General features: G+C 39.7%; 3 protein-coding genes across 4 annotated transcripts; 2 read left to right on the plus strand and 1 right to left on the minus strand.

Annotated features, from left to right (window-relative positions):
- Nucleotides 1-1165: 1165 nt before the first annotated feature.
- On the minus strand, nt 1166-6322 carry LOC119735941 (AP-4 complex subunit sigma-like). The gene is made up of 6 exons (XM_038209902.1): nt 6270-6322; nt 5196-5373; nt 4189-4275; nt 3830-3898; nt 2931-2942; nt 1166-2548 (listed from the first exon to the last, which is right to left on the minus strand). Exons 2-6 carry the CDS (start codon nt 5334-5336, stop codon nt 2426-2428), a joined length of 432 nt encoding a protein of 143 aa, XP_038065830.1. The 5' UTR covers nt 5337-5373; nt 6270-6322; the 3' UTR covers nt 1166-2425.
- A 23-nt stretch (nt 6323-6345) lies between these two features.
- Nucleotides 6346-11010, plus strand: LOC119735926 (multiple coagulation factor deficiency protein 2 homolog). 2 transcript variants are annotated; one of them, XM_038209891.1, is made up of 3 exons: nt 6346-6468; nt 6995-7231; nt 9975-11010. In XM_038209891.1, exons 2-3 carry the CDS (start codon nt 7050-7052, stop codon nt 10261-10263), a joined length of 471 nt encoding a protein of 156 aa, XP_038065819.1. In that variant the 5' UTR covers nt 6346-6468; nt 6995-7049; the 3' UTR covers nt 10264-11010. The 2 variants fall into 2 exon arrangements, with proteins under 2 accessions (XP_038065819.1, XP_038065811.1); XM_038209883.1 differs by having other exon boundaries at nt 6999-7231.
- Nucleotides 11011-15019: 4009 nt separating this feature from the next.
- Nucleotides 15020-20179, plus strand: LOC119735950 (ALX homeobox protein 1-like). Its single transcript, XM_038209929.1, has 3 exons — nt 15020-15301; nt 17454-17758; nt 19588-20179. The coding sequence occupies exons 1-3, from the start codon at nt 15067-15069 to the stop codon at nt 19996-19998; spliced, it is 951 nt and encodes a 316-aa protein (XP_038065857.1). The 5' UTR covers nt 15020-15066; the 3' UTR covers nt 19999-20179.
- The last annotated feature ends 105 nt before the right edge of the window (nt 20180-20284 follow it).

Here is a 20284-nt window from a genome sequence, read left to right on the forward strand (position 1 = left end):
GTAGTGAACTTGAGTTAATTAAACCTAAAGTGTCTTGAATTAATTTTCCAACTGACTAAATTGGCACATGTGAAGTGTTTAATGAATACGTTACTTGTTGCTAATTTTGATGGTAAAAAAATTACTATTGGTTATATTCGTCAAAACATGACACATTTCCCCTCAGGTCAAAAGGCTACTGTTCTTTCTGGGTTGATCGATTTAAGTACATGTAGACCGTGTCAACTGGGTACAATTATGGGCGTTGCCAGGATTTTTTTTTGGGGGGGGGAGCACATTTTGTTCCCCCCAAAATCCTTGTACTTTCTCTAGCATATTCTCAATTTATCATTTTTTTGAGTGTGTGCGGGGACATTTGCCCACCCCACCCCATTGACACCCTGCAGACACCCATTTTGTTAAATGTGTATTAAATTACATTTTGTAATAGCAAATGTGACTTCACACCTCTTTTTGATTTTTTTGCTTTTCCGGCGGAAGGGGGGGGGGGCAACACCCATGGGTACAATCCTCCATATAAGTCAACAAACAAGACCAACAAATTGTGAATAACACAATTATTTAATGACAATATTTACTGAGTTTGTTTTAATGCCTATACAATTTTGTATGCAAATTGTAATTGCCTTCCAAAGAAATTAAGTAATTTATATAAAGAAAATTGGGAAACTCAATTTTTCACAAATCAGTAAAATACCAGCATTGTTATTAATTTAGACCAAGAAAAACTATATTGGCTATATCTGAGGACATTTGTTCTGGCATAATTATAAACAAATACATGTATATTGTTTCTCTTCACTTGAGCAGGGGCTAGTTTTCATAAAAATTGATCTGTTTTGTCCAGCCCCTGCATATTTTGTTAAATCAAAACTGCATCTTACAAAATGCCATCAATAGAATTAGGCTGCAGCTGCAATGACACAGCACTAGGCTTGGGCAATTCTGGAATTGGAATCGATTCCGGACTCTGAATCAAAATCTGGATTCCGACTTTCTGTTTATACATGTAGGCGACATTGTTGGAATCGTTTTTGAAAGATTGTAAAACTTAAACATGCTTGTTTATTGATTCATTGATTCAGAAATTGCTGGTACTTGGTGGAATAAAATGTATACTATTTTTAAAACAGTGAAGTTTATGACTCCGTGAGGGTATTCATTATTTCAAGTTTATCTTATTAAACTCACAATCGTAGATCATGTGCTCAATTTCAAAACAATTGTTTGAGAAAGATGATCATGTTTTACAGAGAGAGTACATTTCTTAACATAACACAAGAATAAAACAAAAACACCCAGTTTTTAAAGGATAGTTGTGTGGATGTTTATATCCTACTTTTAAATGTTCTTTTCGATTAACAGCATTTCGTTCAAAGTGCGTTTTGTAGCCCAAATTGAGTTATTCCAGGATGCAGTGTCCCTTTAAAGTTGGGAATTGCCATAAAATGTTTGTATTAGAGTGGGGCAAAGTTTGAAGGGTTGTCCAATTTTTTGTTTTGAGGTAAATCTTAATCTCTAAGTGCTGTTTACCTTTCTCCAATTTTTGTTTGTTCTGTCAAACATCTTTCATGTATTGGTTGACTGTTCATTATATTCACTGTAATGCAACTGTGGGAGTTTTAAATGCCATTTTCTCAAGAATCAGTTTTACAACTTCAAGTAAGTTGGTGGTCTACATTTCCGTTACTGAACTCAATACCTCTTTAATGTTGTAGACCATTGGAAAGCTCTTGTTTGGCAGAATCCTGAGTATGTATTTATACATATATATAAATATCAAATTCTGAAGAAAAAAAAAAATTCAGCTCATTTTGTGATGACAGGTCACATAGGGAAGTGCAATACATTTCCAGTTGTACCACAGTAAAATGTCATCACAAAACAGTCCATGCTCTGTGTTATACATACACATGTACATTTCCAAATGCTTGGCTCTTGGCAGTACGCTGGTAAATACTATCTTTGGTATGACCAATCGCAACCTCAGCAGGCCTATAATGAATATTTTTACGACTTGCTGTTGTTAATGTTGACGAGCATTTGTTTGATGAAGGCCATTGAAACTATGGTTAGCCGTAAAAGTTCAAAATCAAACTTTTCCGAGGAGCACGAGTGCACAACTTTAAATGGTACTGAATCGCCCTCCCTCACAAGAAACTTGTGTACTTTCAGCACTTAGCGGGCAAAGGTGTGCTGAGAGCCGCACACAATCAGCAGGACTCAGTGTGCAGGCCTACACCGCGTTATCGGGACGTTTTTATTGTTAGGCAAATTAGGACCGAGTTATGGGGACTTTCTGCTGTCCCCACAGCGTTTTCAGTTGCCACAAATACCTCGCACAGACGAGTGCATGTCCCCACAACTACGGAACAAGTACTGATGTCCATGTGTATCACACACTTGATGGCGTGGCTAGCTTGCTTCATCGATGCTGTTCTATCAGCCGGACTGGCTCCAGGATTTTGGCCTTGCTAGTCTCCACAATGCAGCCGTTCATGACCATCTCATCCAGGATCATGTACACCTTGTCCAGATTGAACATGATCTGTGTTTGCAAAGGACTGGGGTTAAGTCTAATAATTTAGTATACATGAAAAATTAAAGACCATCTTTCTTCAGTGCCATTTCCCAAATCTCGACTTCATCCCTGAAATCGGTTTTGGGCTGCATCCATTTTTGCCACAGGGGCATCAAATCCTGTATATGTTATACAATGCCAACTTTAGGAGTCTACATTTGGTTTGATTATTATGGTTTAAAATTGGTAGTGGACAAGAGCCAAAACTAGAAAAGAAGCCCAGTTTTCAGAAATGCCTCTACTTTCCATTTTCTTCTTAAGCTTTATAAAGGCTGGCTCATACAGGGTGAGTCAAACCTGTTTCAAAGAATGAGCCTTTCAAAAGAAACTGAAGTGTTTAAAAGGATACATCCAAGTCGGTCTGTCATGAGAAAGAAAAAGAGGAAAATGAGAAATTACATAAAACATGTTTTGTTCAGGTGATATAAAAAAAAAAAAAAATCTAAAAATTCAGATCATATGTCCCTGAAGGACAAAACTCAAAATTGAAAGCCTCATCTACTTGGAAGAATGTCAGATATTTTCAAAAGTCATCCTGACTGAATGTTTACACCCGATTTAATAATTTCATTGGTGTCAGATGAATCTGTACATGTTGTAACGGATGACGTCAATTAAAACATACAAATTTAAAATTTGTGAGAAGAAAAAGTGGAATACATGTACGCTGAAGAGCATTAATAGACAACTTCAAGCAGCTGACTTAATGGGCAATACTTCAATTCCATTCCTTAAAGGGAATATACATCATTGGCTTTTGCTGTAATTTTCAGAAATGAACTATTTGAGGGGTTACTATAATAGATCAAACATTGTTACACTGACATGCTTGAAGTTTTGTGTTCGAAAATGCTGGGAAAAATCAAGAAACACACAAATGGTGGAGTAGTCTGGTTCCCTGACTCCACTAAAGATAAAAATTGATCAATTTTTAGATGCCGAAAAATTGTAAGGTAAGGGAACCAGTCTCATGAACATGTAACCAATAGCAAACAAAATTTGGAGTGAAAAAAATGGTGAATTTGGAGCAGCAGTTGGAAAAATAGTTAGGTTTTTCCAACGGTGGTCAGCCGACCACCGTTGGAAATTTATACAAATGATTTGAAAAATGACTTCACACCAGGTGCCATAATTTTACAGGATGCTTTAGACTGTCATTTACCAACATCCTAGTAAGGTGTTTTGTCAAAACTTGGTAGTTGTATTTTTCGATGTTTGCAAATGATGTATATTCCCTTTAAATCTTACCACTTTCGGGAAGTACTTGTCCAATGTTTCCACAATTAGGTGGATAAACTCCAATATTGCCACTTCATTCTGAAAGAGGAAAACAAAAATTCCAAAACAAAAATATATACAAATATCAGGAGTGTCTTTTTGCAAGAACCTAGCAAATGTATCACGTAGATTGCGCGAGGATACCTTAAAGAATAGTTAGATTTGGTGATAGTAAAGGATTGGTGATTGCACAAGTCCATGTGCAAGCAGGCCCTACAGGCGCATTGACACCAGAAACCTCCCCTCAACAAAAAGCCTGTTATTAGTTTACCGTCACACTTTTGTTTAATACCATGGTATATGAACGAGATGTCAATCACCATAATTACCTCTTCTTTGTCAATTCCGATGAGGAAATAAAGAGACAAGTATCGCCGGTACACAACTTTGAAGTCTTGATAATCCACAAAGGAGCACTGAAAACAAAATATTGAAATTATTCATACAGTTAAATTAGTTTATGTATAATGTTTAAAGCCAATAGAAACCGATGAAGCAAAAAAACAGCGAGGGCTGGGGCAGTTTCGGCACTACGCAGAGTAACAAGCAGGGCAATTGGGGTGTTACAGTGAAGTTAAGAGTTAAGTACAATGTAGGGGAGGGGGTGGGGGGCTTGTACCATGCTTTCAATGGGGGCGCTGTTCAAATCCAGATAAGCCATGTGTACCAATTAAAAGTCCAAAAAACCACCAGCACGTGGTGGTGGATTTGGTCCTGAAGCATTATGTGAAACAGAGTGAGTGATGGATTTTGATGGACATGGTCTTCTACTCAGTCAAACTAAGTAGGAAGTTTGTGTAGGGTGCTATAAGCTGGGCTCTTGCATAGTGGTCGATTTTAGAGAATCCGAGATGGTTCATGGCACAAATGTCAAGAGAGAGGTACTGTTAGGCCACATCCAAATGTCTTGTCTACAGCTGCTGTGTGCTGTCTATAGTAGTGAAGTCTGTCACAAGCTAATTAATATGGCCTATCAGGCCAGTGTTTATCTCCGATTTGAGTGGCATGAAACAACTGAGAATATTTTTCCCCCAGGTGGGAAGCAAGTCCATCGCAGGTTACTCCAATTTATCCCGGTACCCATTCATACTCTCGGGTGGAGAGAGGTAAGTGGGGGTAATGTGGCTTGCCCAAGGACACAACATATGGCCAGCAGCTGGATTCGAACACCTGACCCTCTGATCATGAGTCATGATCCCAAACCACCAGGACACTCCGCTGTCTAGGTCTTCCACAACAAAATCTATGTGGGAATGTTGAAAACAGACTTGCATGTAGCTGTCTCTGGAAATCCATTTAGAACCGTAGCCTTACAATTGAAGCAGTCATTACTGACCCCTTTGGTTCCTCTAAGGAGAACCTTTCTGATCAGATCAGCCTCCAGCGATGACCTTTCCACTGGCTCTCTCCTCTCATCGTAATACTGGGCCAGGCGAGTCTGGCCCTGCTTGGAGATGATCAGGATGAACTTCAACATGATGGGGAGCAGTCCTGGATCACATCCATGAAGATCTCTGGAAATAAAAAGAAGAGACAATAGTTACTGACAGCATCCATGCACAAGAACTCGGATCTGAAAACCATTTGCATGAGGGTCTCTTGACCATACAGTGTAATGTTTACAGATAAAGTGTGACATTGGATGAGATCTTGCAAGTCATAACATTATGAAGCCATTTGACATAATTTTTTCTATACATTCCATACTGGTTGAGGATTTTACTTACCAAAAGTTCAACAACGGTCTTCAGCATTTAACAAATACGCAGTGGCTATTGTTACTATTGGCTATTGACCATCCGGTTCCATGACCTAATTGTATTCAACGTCAGAATGTTCAGCTCTTGGAACCAGACTACAAACCGAATGGTTCTTGGAATTTTTTTCCCTCCAAAGCCACGGATTAGGAAGAAGAATGTGAAATCTACTTAAATAAAGGAGTTGATTGAAAACATTAATAAAAGGTAATGCATAGTCCGAATTTGATCCTGGGACCTTCGGCATGGTAGTTAAGCATTTAACCAACAGAGATACCAGTTAAAAAGCGCATTATATGGCTGCTGTACCCATAGCCACTACGTGAACCTAACATGTCTAAGAAACAACATTTTCTCCTGCAGCCACCAAAATTCCCAGAAAGCGATAACATGTCATAAAAAGTCAAATTTAACAGGGAAGATATTGAAGCATTTACAAAGAAAACACTTGGAATTTTTATTCTCATTCTGTCGAGAGTGCTCCTGTAAAATTTGGCAGTAACATGAACAGCACACCAGTCACAAAAAAAGGTTTGTTGAAAGTGACATGATAGATGACTACAGCCCTTTTTTTGAAGGAAAATGTATTAGCAAAATAGAGGAAAGTTAAATGAATTACAATACGTGACTAGTAATACGCTACCTAAGCTTACTTGATCGATGATGATGCAGGCAATTTCCCTATGCGGTGTACGTGTTGTTTATTTCAACAGCGCCCTCTTTCGTCCAACTCTACAACAAGAAACAACAACAAGGTTTTTGCCACCATCTGTTCCGTTTTTTAAGTGATTTACAAGCATTGTTTAGTTGTAAGACAGTATTGACCGAGCCAGGAGAGGTGATTTGATTGTTGTAAGTACTACTTGCACATGCCAGGGAATAAAATATTCATCTTTTAGTAGAAACAGTGTACGGGAAGTTGCGGGACGGACGGATACGTGTACTATTAGTATCAATATAATTGTGCAGTCACTTCAGGGGCGGATCCAGGATTTTTTTGCGGGGGGGGGGGTGGGGGTCATCAGTAAATCAGTGCTGAATGTAGACAGGTTTTTTTCGGCGATCGTGTAGTGTAGGGCCCCTGTTTAGTTTTGATCAAATTAGAGTCCTTAAGGGTGTTTTTTATTACTCAAAAATAACCTTTTAAACCTAGAGCAGACTTCTCTTAGGCCCGTATGGAGTAGCGACACTTTTTTGGAATTCTTAAAACAGTTTCTTGGGGTAGAAATTACGATTTTCCTGCGCGGTTTACAGTTGGTGCCGTGCGATCAGCGCGCCTTGCACGTTCATGGTAGGCCTACATACTGACATATCGCCAGCTTTTTTTCTGACACTCCTCAAGAATCGAAAGTCTTTCTAAACATTCTTTCTCCTCTAGGTAGGTGCTTTGACCTGTGTGTTATACCCTCGACAAGACTGCCAGATTGTTCAACATGAAAGCAGACATCTTGAGTCTTGTCAGTTTCCTAGGCCTGCATGCCTGTGTCGGCATGGTAACAGGCCAAGGAATGCCAGGCCAGGGTGGTCAGCCAAATGCTCAGGCCGGTCAGCAGGTCCATCAGATGAACCAAGGAGGCAACCCCAACATCATCAAAGTTCATTCACAGGACAAAGAGTAAGTAAGTCTATCTATAAAGGAAGCTTTGCTGCCCTCTGTTGGTGTCAAGAGCAGAGTTGCTGACTCGGGTAACAATAATGTTGAACGCACAGCAGAACTGCAGATACCAAATGATAGTACAAAGTCAAATTCTCATTTTGGAAAAAAAAGTTGCAACCTGACGCCACTTTTTTTTCATATATATCATCTCAGTGAAGGTCAGTCATTGCAAAAATGATGATTAGACATGAATCTGGGGCTGAGAAACATTTCCAATTTTGTTAGGAAATACTTAGAAAATTGTCTTGACTCTCCATAGACTTTGTACACAACTGCTGAAGTGGTGTCAGGTTGCAACATTTTTTTCCTTCGCTTCCAAAACCAGGACAAGTGCGACACATTACAAACACAGTGAAAGAAATTTTTCGATTCGTCATCTTTCTATTTCTGTTTATTTATTTATCTTTTTTTTCCCATTTTTTTTTTGGGGGGGGGGGGGGAGGGACCGACTGTTGGGTTGTTACACCATAACTGAGGCAATTACTCCAATTATGGCTAATCCACAGTTGGGTAGTCCCAACTACAGTTTGGCTATTGTTACGCATGCCAACTGCATGGCTAAACTATAACTAAGACTACCCTAAACTGTGGTGGATCCACACTTGGGCCAGTTGCACAATTGGGATGTAACACGGTGATATTAAACTGACATTTCCCTCGAGTGAACAAAAATCAAGTTCTTATAAGTCAATCACAAGTCATCATGTCTCAAGCAGATTTGTAATCAAATCAATCATTAATCAATCACAAGTAAGGTCACAAATATAACTGGCACTGATGAACATTGGCAAAGGAATGCCTTTTTGTCACTAGGTCTCCAGGCCTACATGTGCACATGTAGGAATGGTGACTTGGATTGACCATGGATGACTTGTGATGACGTGCCATGGCTCGTGAAGGGCTGTCCATTTTCAAATAATTTAGTATTCGATTGCTAGAAACTGCATTTATATTCGGAACTGCCAACTGCAACGTCATGTTGCGCCAATAAAATGTGCACGAAGAGTGTGCGGCAGTCGATATGGGGTGCTGGAGTGATTGGCAGTGTTTTATAACTGCAAAAAGGGCTTTTACCCAAAAGGATGTGAACATTGAACCGTCTACAAAAAAAATTACCGTAGACAAAAAAGTGGCACCTGACAATAAAGCGCTGCCACTTAACCTTGCGCCGAGTGACCTGTTGCCCTTTGGGCCCCAGGTAACCGAATTATTCGAGAAAAAAAAATTGAGGGCCAATGACGGTCACCTTCCATCTAATCCTCATTCGACCCTTGCCAAATAAGCTGGTTCAATGAACTTTACAGCCAGGGCTTCACCCAGGCCGTGTCAACAAACTGTCGACCAGGCCTCCTGCCAAGTCTCATTGAAACATCAACAAAGACCTGTAACTTGACACAGTCATCTCCCTTCATAACTGCATACAACTGCATACCACAGCCACCAGTCAATTATCTTTCCAGCTCACTGTCTGGCAACTGTCTGGACACTGTCTGGCACATGGCTTTTTGTTGTATTGCTATGAATAGGGTCTTGCGTAGTGCGGGAAAGTACCTGCTGCCCAGAGGGCAGCAGTTGACGAGTTGTTGTAAAGTTTTTTTGTAAACGCTGCGCAGGGTTAAGGATAAAATAACATCACAGCATTGTGTGTACCAGCGTAGTTTTTGTTTTCGAAGTTCAAACCGGCAAAAATATTCAGTTGATGATTGAATATTTGAGTATGCGGTATATTCGGGGCAGCCCTATGACCGACTTGATGGCAACTATGGTCTTAAACCAAGGGAGAAGTTATCCAAATGAACTGTGAAAGAAACTTTCCTTTGTCACTGTTTTGTTCATCTTCTGTTACCAATAACCCAACTTTTGTTTTGGCTTGAGAATAACCTAAATACAACTCCCATCCCTCCTGCCAATTGTCTCATCAACCTCTTTCAATTCCCCCCCCCCCCTTTTCCCACAACTCCAGCGGTAACCTCCCCAGATTACAGAAATACCAATAAGCTCAGTTTGAAACTCATGCTTGGATTGCTGTCACAAGGTTTTAATTCACAATTCACAGTGGTGTCTCAAGTAGCAAGTAATGTGTACAGTAGGATGTGGCAAACAATCAGGCTGCAAGTAGTAGTAAGCAAGTAGCAAGCAAGCAAGCAAGCAAGGTTCAACTATAAGAATAAAGAAAAACAAAAACTAATTTTGAGTCAAGTGCTATATAAATCTATCAATGGTAAGTATAAATAACAAACAATTTTCATCCTACAATGTCTTTCAATCTTACAAAAGGGCTCAATGACAAACAAGGAGTGGCTCACATGGTTCAATTTGACTGGCTAAATAATCCAAATTTACACACAAATTTCCCTTTAAATTATGAAAATAAATCTCTAATCACAATCACAAAATAAGTAAATAAATGTCAGTAAACTTACTTTTGCTGAGCTTCCAAAGGGATGTCACATATAAATGGCAAATTACAGAGTGATGTCAGTCAAAGCATGTCTGCAAACATGTAGGTGTCTGCATAGGTGTGCACATGTACATGTACATACACATGTACATGTGGTCATGCATGTCCAAGGAGCTGACCACACCCAATCCAACAGCGCCCTCAGGCAACAAAAATGCAAGAGCTTTTATGCATAATTATGCAAATAAGGAAAGTTTGATAGACTTGTTTACAAGTGTCAAATTCTGTCTGTAACACCAGCCACATCATGGAGCACCTGGACGGCGTGATCGACAAACCAGAAAGCGAGATGACCCCAGAGGAGCTCCAGCGACACTACTTCAAGCTCCACGACTACGACAACAACAACATGCTGGACGGCACGGAGCTGATCCAGGCCATCACCCACTACCAGGACGAGCCGGACAGCAAAGTCATGAAGGAGGATGAGCTGATGAAACTGCTGGACCCCATCCTGAAGAGTGAGGACCGCAATGGGGACGGGTACATCGATTACCCTGAGTACGCCAAAAGCCAGAGGACCTCATAAAACCACGCATGCTAGCAGTCACAATTTGAGCAATATTTGTTCCAGGGTTTCCCTGCCCACATTTCTTCCAATTTCTTATAAGGCCAAAAAAAATTATACTTTTGCTTCCTTTTACCCTACTTACCATATCGTAACAGTCTCTACTGTAATTTATTTGGGGGAAAATGAGGGGGAAAAAACCAACTGAAAACCATCAATAACTACCATTAAACCCTTGACTACATGCGGACATCTACATATAATCAACACAAAGCAAAAATGCCAAAGAGAAAAAGAAAATCCTACCCACGTACCCTATTTTCAAATGCCATGTAATCGGAAGCAGAAATATTGTATGTTTGGCCTCATCAGTTTTCATCTTCTTTTCTTTTGGTTTTGTCCTTTTTTCTGTCTTGTCTCTCAAAAGAGAATTCTAAACAAGGTTGTAATGATTTTATCAATGCATCATGAATATGACATTTGAGTGCATATAAGTTGCTGTAGGACTTCCACTTCCAGTGCTCTGCATGACTAACACTCGCATACTCATGCACAACATGTGGACAACATGTTTTTTTTTTCATTCCTTGTTAGGACTGGATTTCAACTCTTGATACCGGAGTACATGTACTTATTCTTTTAATTTGAAATTATCTGAAAGTACTTGTGCCCAATACATTGTGAGAGATAATGTGCCTTAAAGGGAATACACATCATTTGCTTTTGCTGTAATTTTCAGAAATGGATGGAATTGGGGGTTTGGAAATATATAGCAAATATAGTTACACTGACTTTTTTGAGGATTTGGGTTCAAAAATGCTATAAAAACCAAGAAAAACAATCATTTTCCTGTAGTCTGGTTTCCTGACTCCATTTAAGAAGAAACAGAGCAGTTTACATACATTGGGGAATTGTAAGGTCAGGGAACCAGTCTAGCTGGCTTGTACCCGTTCATAGGTGTGTAATCGATTGCAAACAAGTGCGATGGTCAACTGGGGCCAGTATTTGAAAAAAAAGCCAGTTTTTTCCAACGCTGGTCGGCCGATCAGCGTTGGAAATTGATACAAAAATACCACTTTTCTTGAAAATGACAGTATACCAGGTGCCATGATTTTACAGGATGCTTTACAACGTCATTCACTAACAGGCCAGCAAGGTATTTCAAAATTATTTGGTAGTTTTATTTTTTGATGTTTGCAAATGTTGTATTTTCCCTTTAATATGACTTACTATATGCCCTTAATTGTGAATTTTGTATATGTGACAAGTTCGATTTTTTTCCCTTTAATAATGAATGTTGGATAATGTGTTCCAGAACTGCCAATGGTTGGTTTACACACATGTACACAATTAACGTAATTATGTGATGTTTCCCAACAGTGACCAACCCACTCTCTTTAACCAACAAACAACAAAACACCATCGTTAGTGAAAGTCACTGCAGAACTTTGTGTGATTGATTATTATCGTTATTAACAATTTTCTTTTAGTTTTTTGTTGGGGGGGGGGTTTGATGCTGGGTTTTTCTTTTCCTTAAATCTTGTTTTCAGGACAGTGCTGTAGAAGATGTGCACAAATATTCATTGAATCCTTTGCTTGGTTGGGGGAAATTGGTTTCTTTTCATTTATTTTTGGTGTCGGGGATTTGTGGTTGTTTTTTGGGGTGTTTTTGGTGAAGATATGGAATTGGACATGTACTTGAAGTAGAAAGTTTGTGTTATTGTGGCACACCTCCCCATAAGACCCCCAGATTTGTTGTGGTTTGTAAGTTTCTTTGTTTGTCGGAAGCGGTGGCAAAAATGATATTATCTCAGTCAAAGTTATTGTCTTCCCAGAGCCTTGAATTGTCATATATATTTATTTATATATTTGTTTAATTAAAAAAGTTAAATTTGAATGCATTCCCTTGTGCTCAATAATACGCCAAAACAAATCTCCAGTTTTCCCACCAAAACAGGTCCTCCACCATAAGTGCCTTGTCTTTTAACTGGATGCTGCACAATTTTGTAACAAAAAAAAAAATTAAAATCTGATGCTCTATATTTTCCCGCATTGAATATTCAGGTTCTATATTTATAATTCCTTGAAATGTTCACGGGAATTACAAAACGGCTCTTGCTATTTTCTTCAGGATCGATTCCACTGTTTCAAAACACTCTACGCATGCTGCATATAAGCTCTCAACGTTTCAATGCATTTATTTAACAGTTGCTTAACTTATTGTAAAAAGGATACCCAGTCACAGTCATTGAATGACATCACTCATGCTCTTCTAGATATCACAAACTACCTTAGGAAAATGACATGTTCATCAATAGATTGTTTGGGCTGCATTTTTTAGGCGTGTGCCTTTGTTCATGAATTAACATACAGGTAAAACACGCCTCAAAGATGCACGCCTACTGAATGCAATCGATCTATACACGGTGAGTAAAAAAAAAACGAAACCCAAATGTCGGGACCATTGTTTCAGTGAAGTTCTGCATGTAGCACTTTCAAAATCTAAGATATGAAAGCCCAATTCATAAGCTTTCTTTGAGTACAAGAATCATTCACATCACTCATGTACTTTTCAAGTAACGGAGTTTTAAACACAACCACCGTTTTAAAGTTCTGTTCACGGATCACAAATAAGGTGTGCGTTCTTTCAGCAAAACGAAAACAATTCACACACATCCTTATGTGATTTGTTTCGTTTTGCTGAAAGAACACTGAACTTTTTGTGATCCGTGGACAGAACCTTAAAACGGCGGTTGTGTTAGAAACTCCGTAACTTTAAAAGTAAACAAGTGATTTGAATGATTCTTATACTAAAAGTAAGCTTATGCTAAAAGAAAGCTTATGAATTGAGCTTTCATAATCTTAGATTTTGAAAGGGCTACATGCAGAATTTCACTAAAACAATGGTTCCGACATTTGGGTTTCGTTTTTTTTTTACTCACCCTGTATGATTAGAATTACACAAAATGTATAATGTTGGTTTCTACCTCACAGATCTTACGTATACCATTCTTCGAAAAATACGAGAGCTTCCGGCCCTGAAACTCCCAGAAAAGTTGGAGGTTTATTAAATTAAAAACTAGCAGATTGTACCTCGCAATTCCATCTCACTGATGTCTAGTATTTACTTATGTTGTTATATGCACTTATAAATTAAGATATTTTGTTGGGATCCAAATACATAATATATTATGAAGTCAGATTTTAACAATCTTTGTGTTGTCCTGTTTTTATATAATTAAATTATTTATTTTTTATTTGCTGTTTATTTCGGGGGAAAACAGCATTCCGAATCGTTGCAAGCTCATATAATCTGCCGGACTTATGCGATATCATTCCCCTTCCCTCACACTCACCTTCTTCCGTCAAACTTTGAGTAAAGGGGGGACCCAAGGGGGGTGTTGGGATGGGTAACCCCTCCTCCCCTCCCCGACCTACCTCTGTTTCTTTTCAAGTGACATTAAGTTCCCTGAATACTGCTATAACTCAATACTGCAAATTTACTGATTACTTGGGGCCTTTTGTGGTCTTTTTTTTTCGTTGACGGCATTAGCGCCACATCTACCTGCATTTTGATTCGTTTCCAATTACATTGTATATGATATAACACCACTCAAACTTCAAAGAAGAATATTTCAAAAGCTTAAACCTGTTGAAGTTTCAGAATGGATGTTATAGGCTCCTACACTTTTCGAGAAAACACTGGAAAACATGCACGACCTTTTGATCACGAAACACGATTTCGTCCGTAGGCCTATACATGTAGCATTCCATTTCCAAAAATCAGTCAACTGACTGATAGTTGGAAATCAACTTCACGTTATTTCTTCATAATGACAGCAAGCCAGACGGAATAATTTCACGGGATATTTAGTATACCATTGAGATCTTTAATTCAAGTAAGCTTTTTGATAATTCCCCGGGTTGGGATAATTGCAAATGGGGATCCTACGCCAAGTTTTAATTTTCAAAAAAAAAAGCAAACGAATGAATTTCATTACGTAACAAAAATTGTAACAATTCAAAAAGATGCTTATGAAAAGTTTGTAAATGGAGGCAAAATATGTGCAGTAATGTTATAGTCACGTGGTATTTATCACACAATCGCTATAAATCATGGTATGAATCTAAAGTATGATGTTCCATAATGTGCCATCGGTGTCGCACTTTTAAGCTCTGGCAGGGACCATTTCGATAGATTTCATGCAAAACTTTCATGCATCGGCCACAGCTATGGGGCTTGACTTGAACGTTTTGTAGTTCTCCAAAACAATTGAAAATTGGTAAAGGTTTGTGGGACTGGGAGAACGCTTAAAGTCGTACACAGACGTTATAAAGGTTTTACATGACATTTTAGCCGTGTAGAGATGGAACTTCACTGCCTCTTGACTCCCTCTTCCATGGCCTTGAAGTGTTCATCCAACGCTCGTTTGCTCATCCAATGCTCATAAGACCTATAATGAGATCAGTCCTCCCCACAGTCCTCATAGGTCCACCTTTCCCTGCTTCTTTAAATCCTCGCTATTCTCCCCGTAAGTTTTAATTAAGCAGTGGAAGGTGGCCGCTTTCGTAATTACCAGCCCGCCTCCTGCGCCCTCCCCTTCCCCGGTTCATCAGAACCTAGCTGCCGCTCGCCGCTCTCGCTCCCGCACTAATGAAATTAGTAAGCTTGATCGACGTGCGCGGCCACTTTGCTGAATTTGTGTCCGAGGCAAACATATTCCATTGGCCAAGAGCAGACAAGTTATCCCCGACTGTAAGTATAAAACAAGAAGTCTTGGAATCCGTGTTTCTCTGAACTCGCAACTCTTGGTACGCGAGTTGATGTCTTGTGTCTTTAAGGAGTTTTCCTACAATACAAGTTATCGGGGTCTTAAGACTTGCCAGTTTTTGGATAGTTTCCTGGGGTCTGGTTCCATAACTCAGTTCATGTTAAACATGATGACTTCCAACTATGGTACAGAGTCTTGTATCAGCCAGATACCAAAATCCAAAGAACACCGATCCATTTACAGCTCCAGTCCACAGTTCTACCTGCCAGGTGACGTAGGAAGCGACGGTAAGTAATTATATTTTGCTTCAAACCAAAAACCAACCCCCAAACCCCTCCCCCTCCAAAAAAAGTTCTTGGCCAACCTAAAATTCACCGCAAACATCGAGGAATAGCTAAAGTTGCACCACAAAATAGGCCTATTTTAACGTTAAATTGTGTGGTATCAACTACGGACGAGCAATCGTCTTTTCAACACGTGCTTGTGTGTAAAGTGTTGATGTAAAGTGATGAAGTCCTCCTACGCAGGAGCTGATACACAATTTGGACGCAGAGTAGTCCCGTATTGAAGCTTTTCGTTTATCTGTGTTGGAAAAAAAGGACTGCAAAATTGATCATAACGATGATTATTAGGTACAGGGTGAGTCAAAACAAACGGAACCCTAACCCCCCCCCCCCCAAAAAAAAATATATATATTTCATATTTTAAAAAATATGTAGCACCAAAAAATAATAATGACTGGAAAGCCGATTTCATTAGCTACTTTTAGATGAAAAAAAAATACTGAAACTGCTCAATTCGTTCAAAGAATATCACTATTTAAACACAATGACCCTAAAACCTGTCTCGTCCAAAAAGAAGCAATTTATTGTGTGTTTTGACTGTTTGGAACAACACAGAAAATGACACAGAATACTTGTTTCAACAACTGTCAACATATATATATTCTTTAAACGGATTGAGCAATTTCAGTAATTTTTTCAAAATTTGGAATCCTGCTGCTGCACAATTTTAACGTGTTTTAGATGGGGTTATGATCGAGAATAAGCTTTATGTGGCCTCTCTGGTCTCCAATAATATTTGCACTAAGTTTAGTCGGGCACCATTTGCAGTCATCAGCCGACATTTGAAGCAAAACAAAACAGGTAAAAAAAAAAAAAAGCCGCGTCGCCGCACCACTTTTTGGGCAAGCTCCATACCAGAAACCGGAGACTTTTTTTTGGCCTTACCTAACGACTTTTAAAATATTTGCGGCCCTACCATATTCCAGTAGATCCTTTTGTGAGTTAGAGGCGCACAAGCAATCCCAAAGAGAGACATTTTTCGAGAGTTTGCGATGCCCTGCACAGATTTTTTTTGTCATTTAAAAGAACGTACAAATTGGAAATTGAAAAGAGAAAACAAAGAATTTGTTGAAGAGCATGGGGAGCAAATTGACGATAGCTTTTTTCCTAACTAATTTTTCTCACACTGCAAGCTTACACGGAAAAAAGTTTAGTTTTAAGCAAAATGTGAAAAGAAAGACAAATCTTGTTTAACTGTTACGATTGCTTCCTCCATTTAAAAAAACAAATTTAAAAATCAAGGTATCAAACTAACCTCTAGGTTCCTACGCTCCAGTTTCCCTGAGAGCTCTGCCCCTATTTTGGACTGGTGCGCGGGGGCGGATCTAGCTCTCAGGAAACGGGGGGGTGTTGATATAAAGGGGGTTGAGTCTAAGGTGTGCCCAAGGCACGCCCTGCTGCTGCTGAGGGGGTCCGAGGGCATGCCACCCGGAAGTGTTTTTTTTTTTAAATCTACGATATAAAGCAATTAGAGAATTAATTTAGGAACTTTAGCATCCCTTTATTATTTTTAGCCCCATTGTATATAGTCATCCCCCCACCCCACTATATCCGCTTCTTTGGGTGCGGCTCATGATGCCAGATATAACACGGCTTTTTGATCTACTCAGACGTTCGGTTGTATGAAGCTTAATTGCAGTTATCAATTTGTATGCAATAAGTGAGTGTAATGAATCGATTCCTCCCAACAACATGATTTTTTGAATCATTTCTTCTTCTTTTTTTGGGGGGGGGGGTTGGCCTCTGTAATCCTAAAATATTTTAATAAATGACAAATTACGCTCTTAAAGGTCCGCGTCCAATTCGACGCGAAATACGGGTCAGAAATTGACACTTCGCGGGGTCAAAATGACAATTTAGTGTGTGTGTCAAACTGGTACCTTTCCGGATCAAATGGCCCGGAATTTAAAAGATCCTCAGAGAAGTTTCGTTTTGACCCGGAAAAGTGTCAGGTCAAATGTGATCTGGATTTGGGTCGAATTTGACTCGGGCTAGTTTTAGACTCTTAATCTCATCCGCCATGCAAAGCTTCAAGTCATATATATCTTAATCGTGAACTTAACCGGTGCAACCATTTTTGTCATTATCCATATAGCGTCGATAAATCCTCATATTGTCAATAGCTGCTCTTCAGAAAAAGAAAATCCCAACAACTGTGCACCCGGCAACCAACATGTGGACAGCGAGCATTCCCCCGACCCGACCGCCGGTCATCCGAACCAGTACCAGTCCCAGGACCGCGGTCCTGCCGCCGGCGGACCGCGGCGCAGACACCGTACAACTTTCACGCAGGACCAGCTCCGGGCTCTGGAGGCCTCGTTCGACAAGAACCACTACCCTGATATCTACGAACGTGAGGAGCTGGCGAGGGAGACCGGATTGAATGAAGCCCGAATTCAGGCAAGTAATACACCATGAAAATAATCGTTGGCAAACCAAACTTTGTTGCTGAACTTCTCATCATGACACGGTTAAATTTGATCAGCTATTCCAATAAGCTGCTAGGCTTAAAACCTTTATTGCTATAACGCTGAAAAACATTTGCTTATGAGCAAGATTTAGCCCAAAATACTATGTAATGTATAATTGATTGTGATTTTTGCTTAGACATTTGCCAAGCAAAATTTTTATGCTTAGCTTCTCCATCAAATCGGTTCTTGAACTGCCTAAATCTTTTGGCAGTTTGCAAAAGTTGGGAAACGCAGTCACAATTAGCAGAAGTTGATGTAAGTGCTTACCAAAAATTTAATGTCGGGTATAATATTCAAAATTGTCCATTTCTTTCCACTACGACGTTGTTTGGTCGTATTTGCTTCGTAAAACCTTCGCTTACTTGATTTCTTGGTTGAGTTGTTTATGAAACAATGTCATTTCATATTTTCCCCAGCTTTGGGCTCAAAATTTGTAAGAAAAAAAAATAGGTTATGGAAGTATACTCTACGATTATGATTATACTTTTTTTTTTACCAATGAGATAGGTATGCCAAGATTTGAAGTTTGCAGATATAAATTGCATGCACTGTTTGCTCCTGTTGGAACTGTGATTTAAGTCAAATTAGGATTTAGCTGATCTGTACGATCGAGAGCAGAGTGGGTATTATGGTATAGCACTCCAGCAGCGACGTCGACCGCTAACGAAGCAAGGACAACAAGTTGGTCCCGGTAAACAAGCTAATTGTGGCGCGATCCCCAGATGGTGTTTGGCCCTGCCTCTCCCCGTAGCCTACCCACTAATGAACCTGATGCTCACGGTGCATCCATCTCGAGGGAGTTTCTGAAAGAAAAACAGGCAAATGGCAGGCTGATCACCTCACTAACGATCAGATAATAGGATTAGAATGACGGTTTAGCTGCAATCGACCATTTCCGCCCTCTACATAATTATGTCGCATTGAAGGATTTTTGTTTTAAGTTACTTCAAACATACTGGAAAAGGCCTACAGCTGTCACATGCTATATTGTGTCAAGTGTGAAAGCATTTTGTTTTCCACATCTTTTGAAATGTCGAAAGCACTTTTGCATTAACTTAAAGACCTATCGTGTCAGACCCTTTGGTCTATTATTTGAACAAGTTATTGAAAATAGATCAGCATGTTTGTATTTGACGAGCGCCGTCTTTGATGCGTATAAATTTGTACAGTTTTTCATAATTACAGTTTGAGTTCAGGATGGAAATGTTCGTTTTTGAACCTGATCTCTGAATGAATGGGAGGTTTTCGGTAACATGCATTTGAATGATATCTCTTAGTGAGTTAATTGTGTGGTTCTAAGAAGAACCAGTTGGTTTAACTCGATGTTTCGAACAGTATGCTCTGCTCGTCATCACTAGACTGCTTGTCATCGAAACCAACTGATCGAAACCAACTGGTTCTTCTCAGAACCACACAACTCACTAGGAGATATCATTCACATGGTGTTACCGCAAACCTCCCCTTCATTAATCATATATATCCACTATGTAAATCTTACTGAACGTGATCTCATTATATCGTCTTAAATATATATTTTTTAAGTTATGTAATTGCTTTTAAAAATGCCATCGACAAATCCAAATTTGAGGGTCCAATATTTTTTTTTTTGGGGGGGGACTATTTTCCAAGATATGTTTTCCGTATTCGGTATAATTTTCGGTGTAAAAATAAAGTCAAGGCAGAAGGTGTCGTTTCAAAACGTTTGGAAAATAAGTATTCCATTTTTAAATTGTTACTGGTGTTATTATACCACAACAGGTTTGGTTCCAAAACCGCCGAGCTAAATTCCGAAAGCGAGAGCGTCAGCTGTCCAAACGGATCTTCCCGGCCAGCGTCTCCCCTTCGACTAGCGGAGGTTCCACGTCCGCGTACGCGGGGATGATGCACGCCGTCTACCCTCCCACGCCACCGGGGTATCATCCCTACATGCCCAGCGTCAGTCCCCACCAGTACTACCACGCCACGGCCGCTGCATCGGCCGGGGCTTGCCTGCACCAGCCGGCCCGTCAGTACTCGCCCGCGAGCCTGGGTGCGGCCTGCGGCATGCCGTCACAGACCGAGGAACGACCGGCCATGATCGTGTCCAGCAGGGAGGAGGAATGGTTCAAGGGGCAGGCGTTTGTTCACAGCTCGTCCGCTCACCATAACTCCATGTTGTACCATGCTTAATTTTCAGACTTTATTCTTCGCTTTCACAAAATTGCATGCATTTGATGGGGACTTGCTTCCATTTGCCGTGCACCTCTTTAATATCATTTCGACTTTTTTGATCTCCAACACATGAAGATTGAAGTTTTAAACTCCGATACCACATTAGGCCTACAGCAACATAAATCTATTAAAAAACAAAGTACTCGTTTGTGTGTGTTAAATTAAATTAAATTAAAGATTGATATTAAAGACATCTGAAATTAAAGATATTTGAAAAGGGGGCATCTAATAACGTCGTTTAGGA

This window comes from Patiria miniata, unplaced genomic scaffold (assembly GCF_015706575.1).
Source record: "Patiria miniata isolate m_02_andy unplaced genomic scaffold, ASM1570657v1 HiC_scaffold_10, whole genome shotgun sequence".
Taxonomy (NCBI): Eukaryota; Metazoa; Echinodermata; class Asteroidea; order Valvatida; family Asterinidae; genus Patiria; species Patiria miniata.

Bases quoted from the DNA above. Each gene is read 5' to 3' on its own strand.
- LOC119735941 (XM_038209902.1), bottom strand. From the start codon at position 5,336: ATGTTGAAGTTCATCCTGATCATCTCCAAGCAGGGCCAGACTCGCCTG. The intron at 4,276-5,195 runs GTCAGTAATGAC...TTTTGTTTTCAG, and splicing joins TCCTTAGAGGAACCAAAGGG to TGCTCCTTTGTGGATTATCA. The intron at 3,899-4,188 runs GTAATTATGGTG...TTCCTCTTTCAG, and splicing joins TCGGAATTGACAAAGAAGAG to AATGAAGTGGCAATATTGGA.
- LOC119735926 (XM_038209891.1), top strand. From the start codon at position 7,050: ATGAAAGCAGACATCTTGAGTCTTGTCAGTTTCCTAGGCCTGCATGCC. The intron at 7,232-9,974 runs GTAAGTAAGTCT...CTGTAACACCAG, and splicing joins GTTCATTCACAGGACAAAGA to CCACATCATGGAGCACCTGG.
- LOC119735950 (XM_038209929.1), top strand. From the start codon at position 15,067: ATGTCTTGTGTCTTTAAGGAGTTTTCCTACAATACAAGTTATCGGGGT. The intron at 15,302-17,453 runs GTAAGTAATTAT...TTATCCATATAG, and splicing joins AGGTGACGTAGGAAGCGACG to CGTCGATAAATCCTCATATT. The intron at 17,759-19,587 runs GCAAGTAATACA...ATACCACAACAG, and splicing joins TGAATGAAGCCCGAATTCAG to GTTTGGTTCCAAAACCGCCG.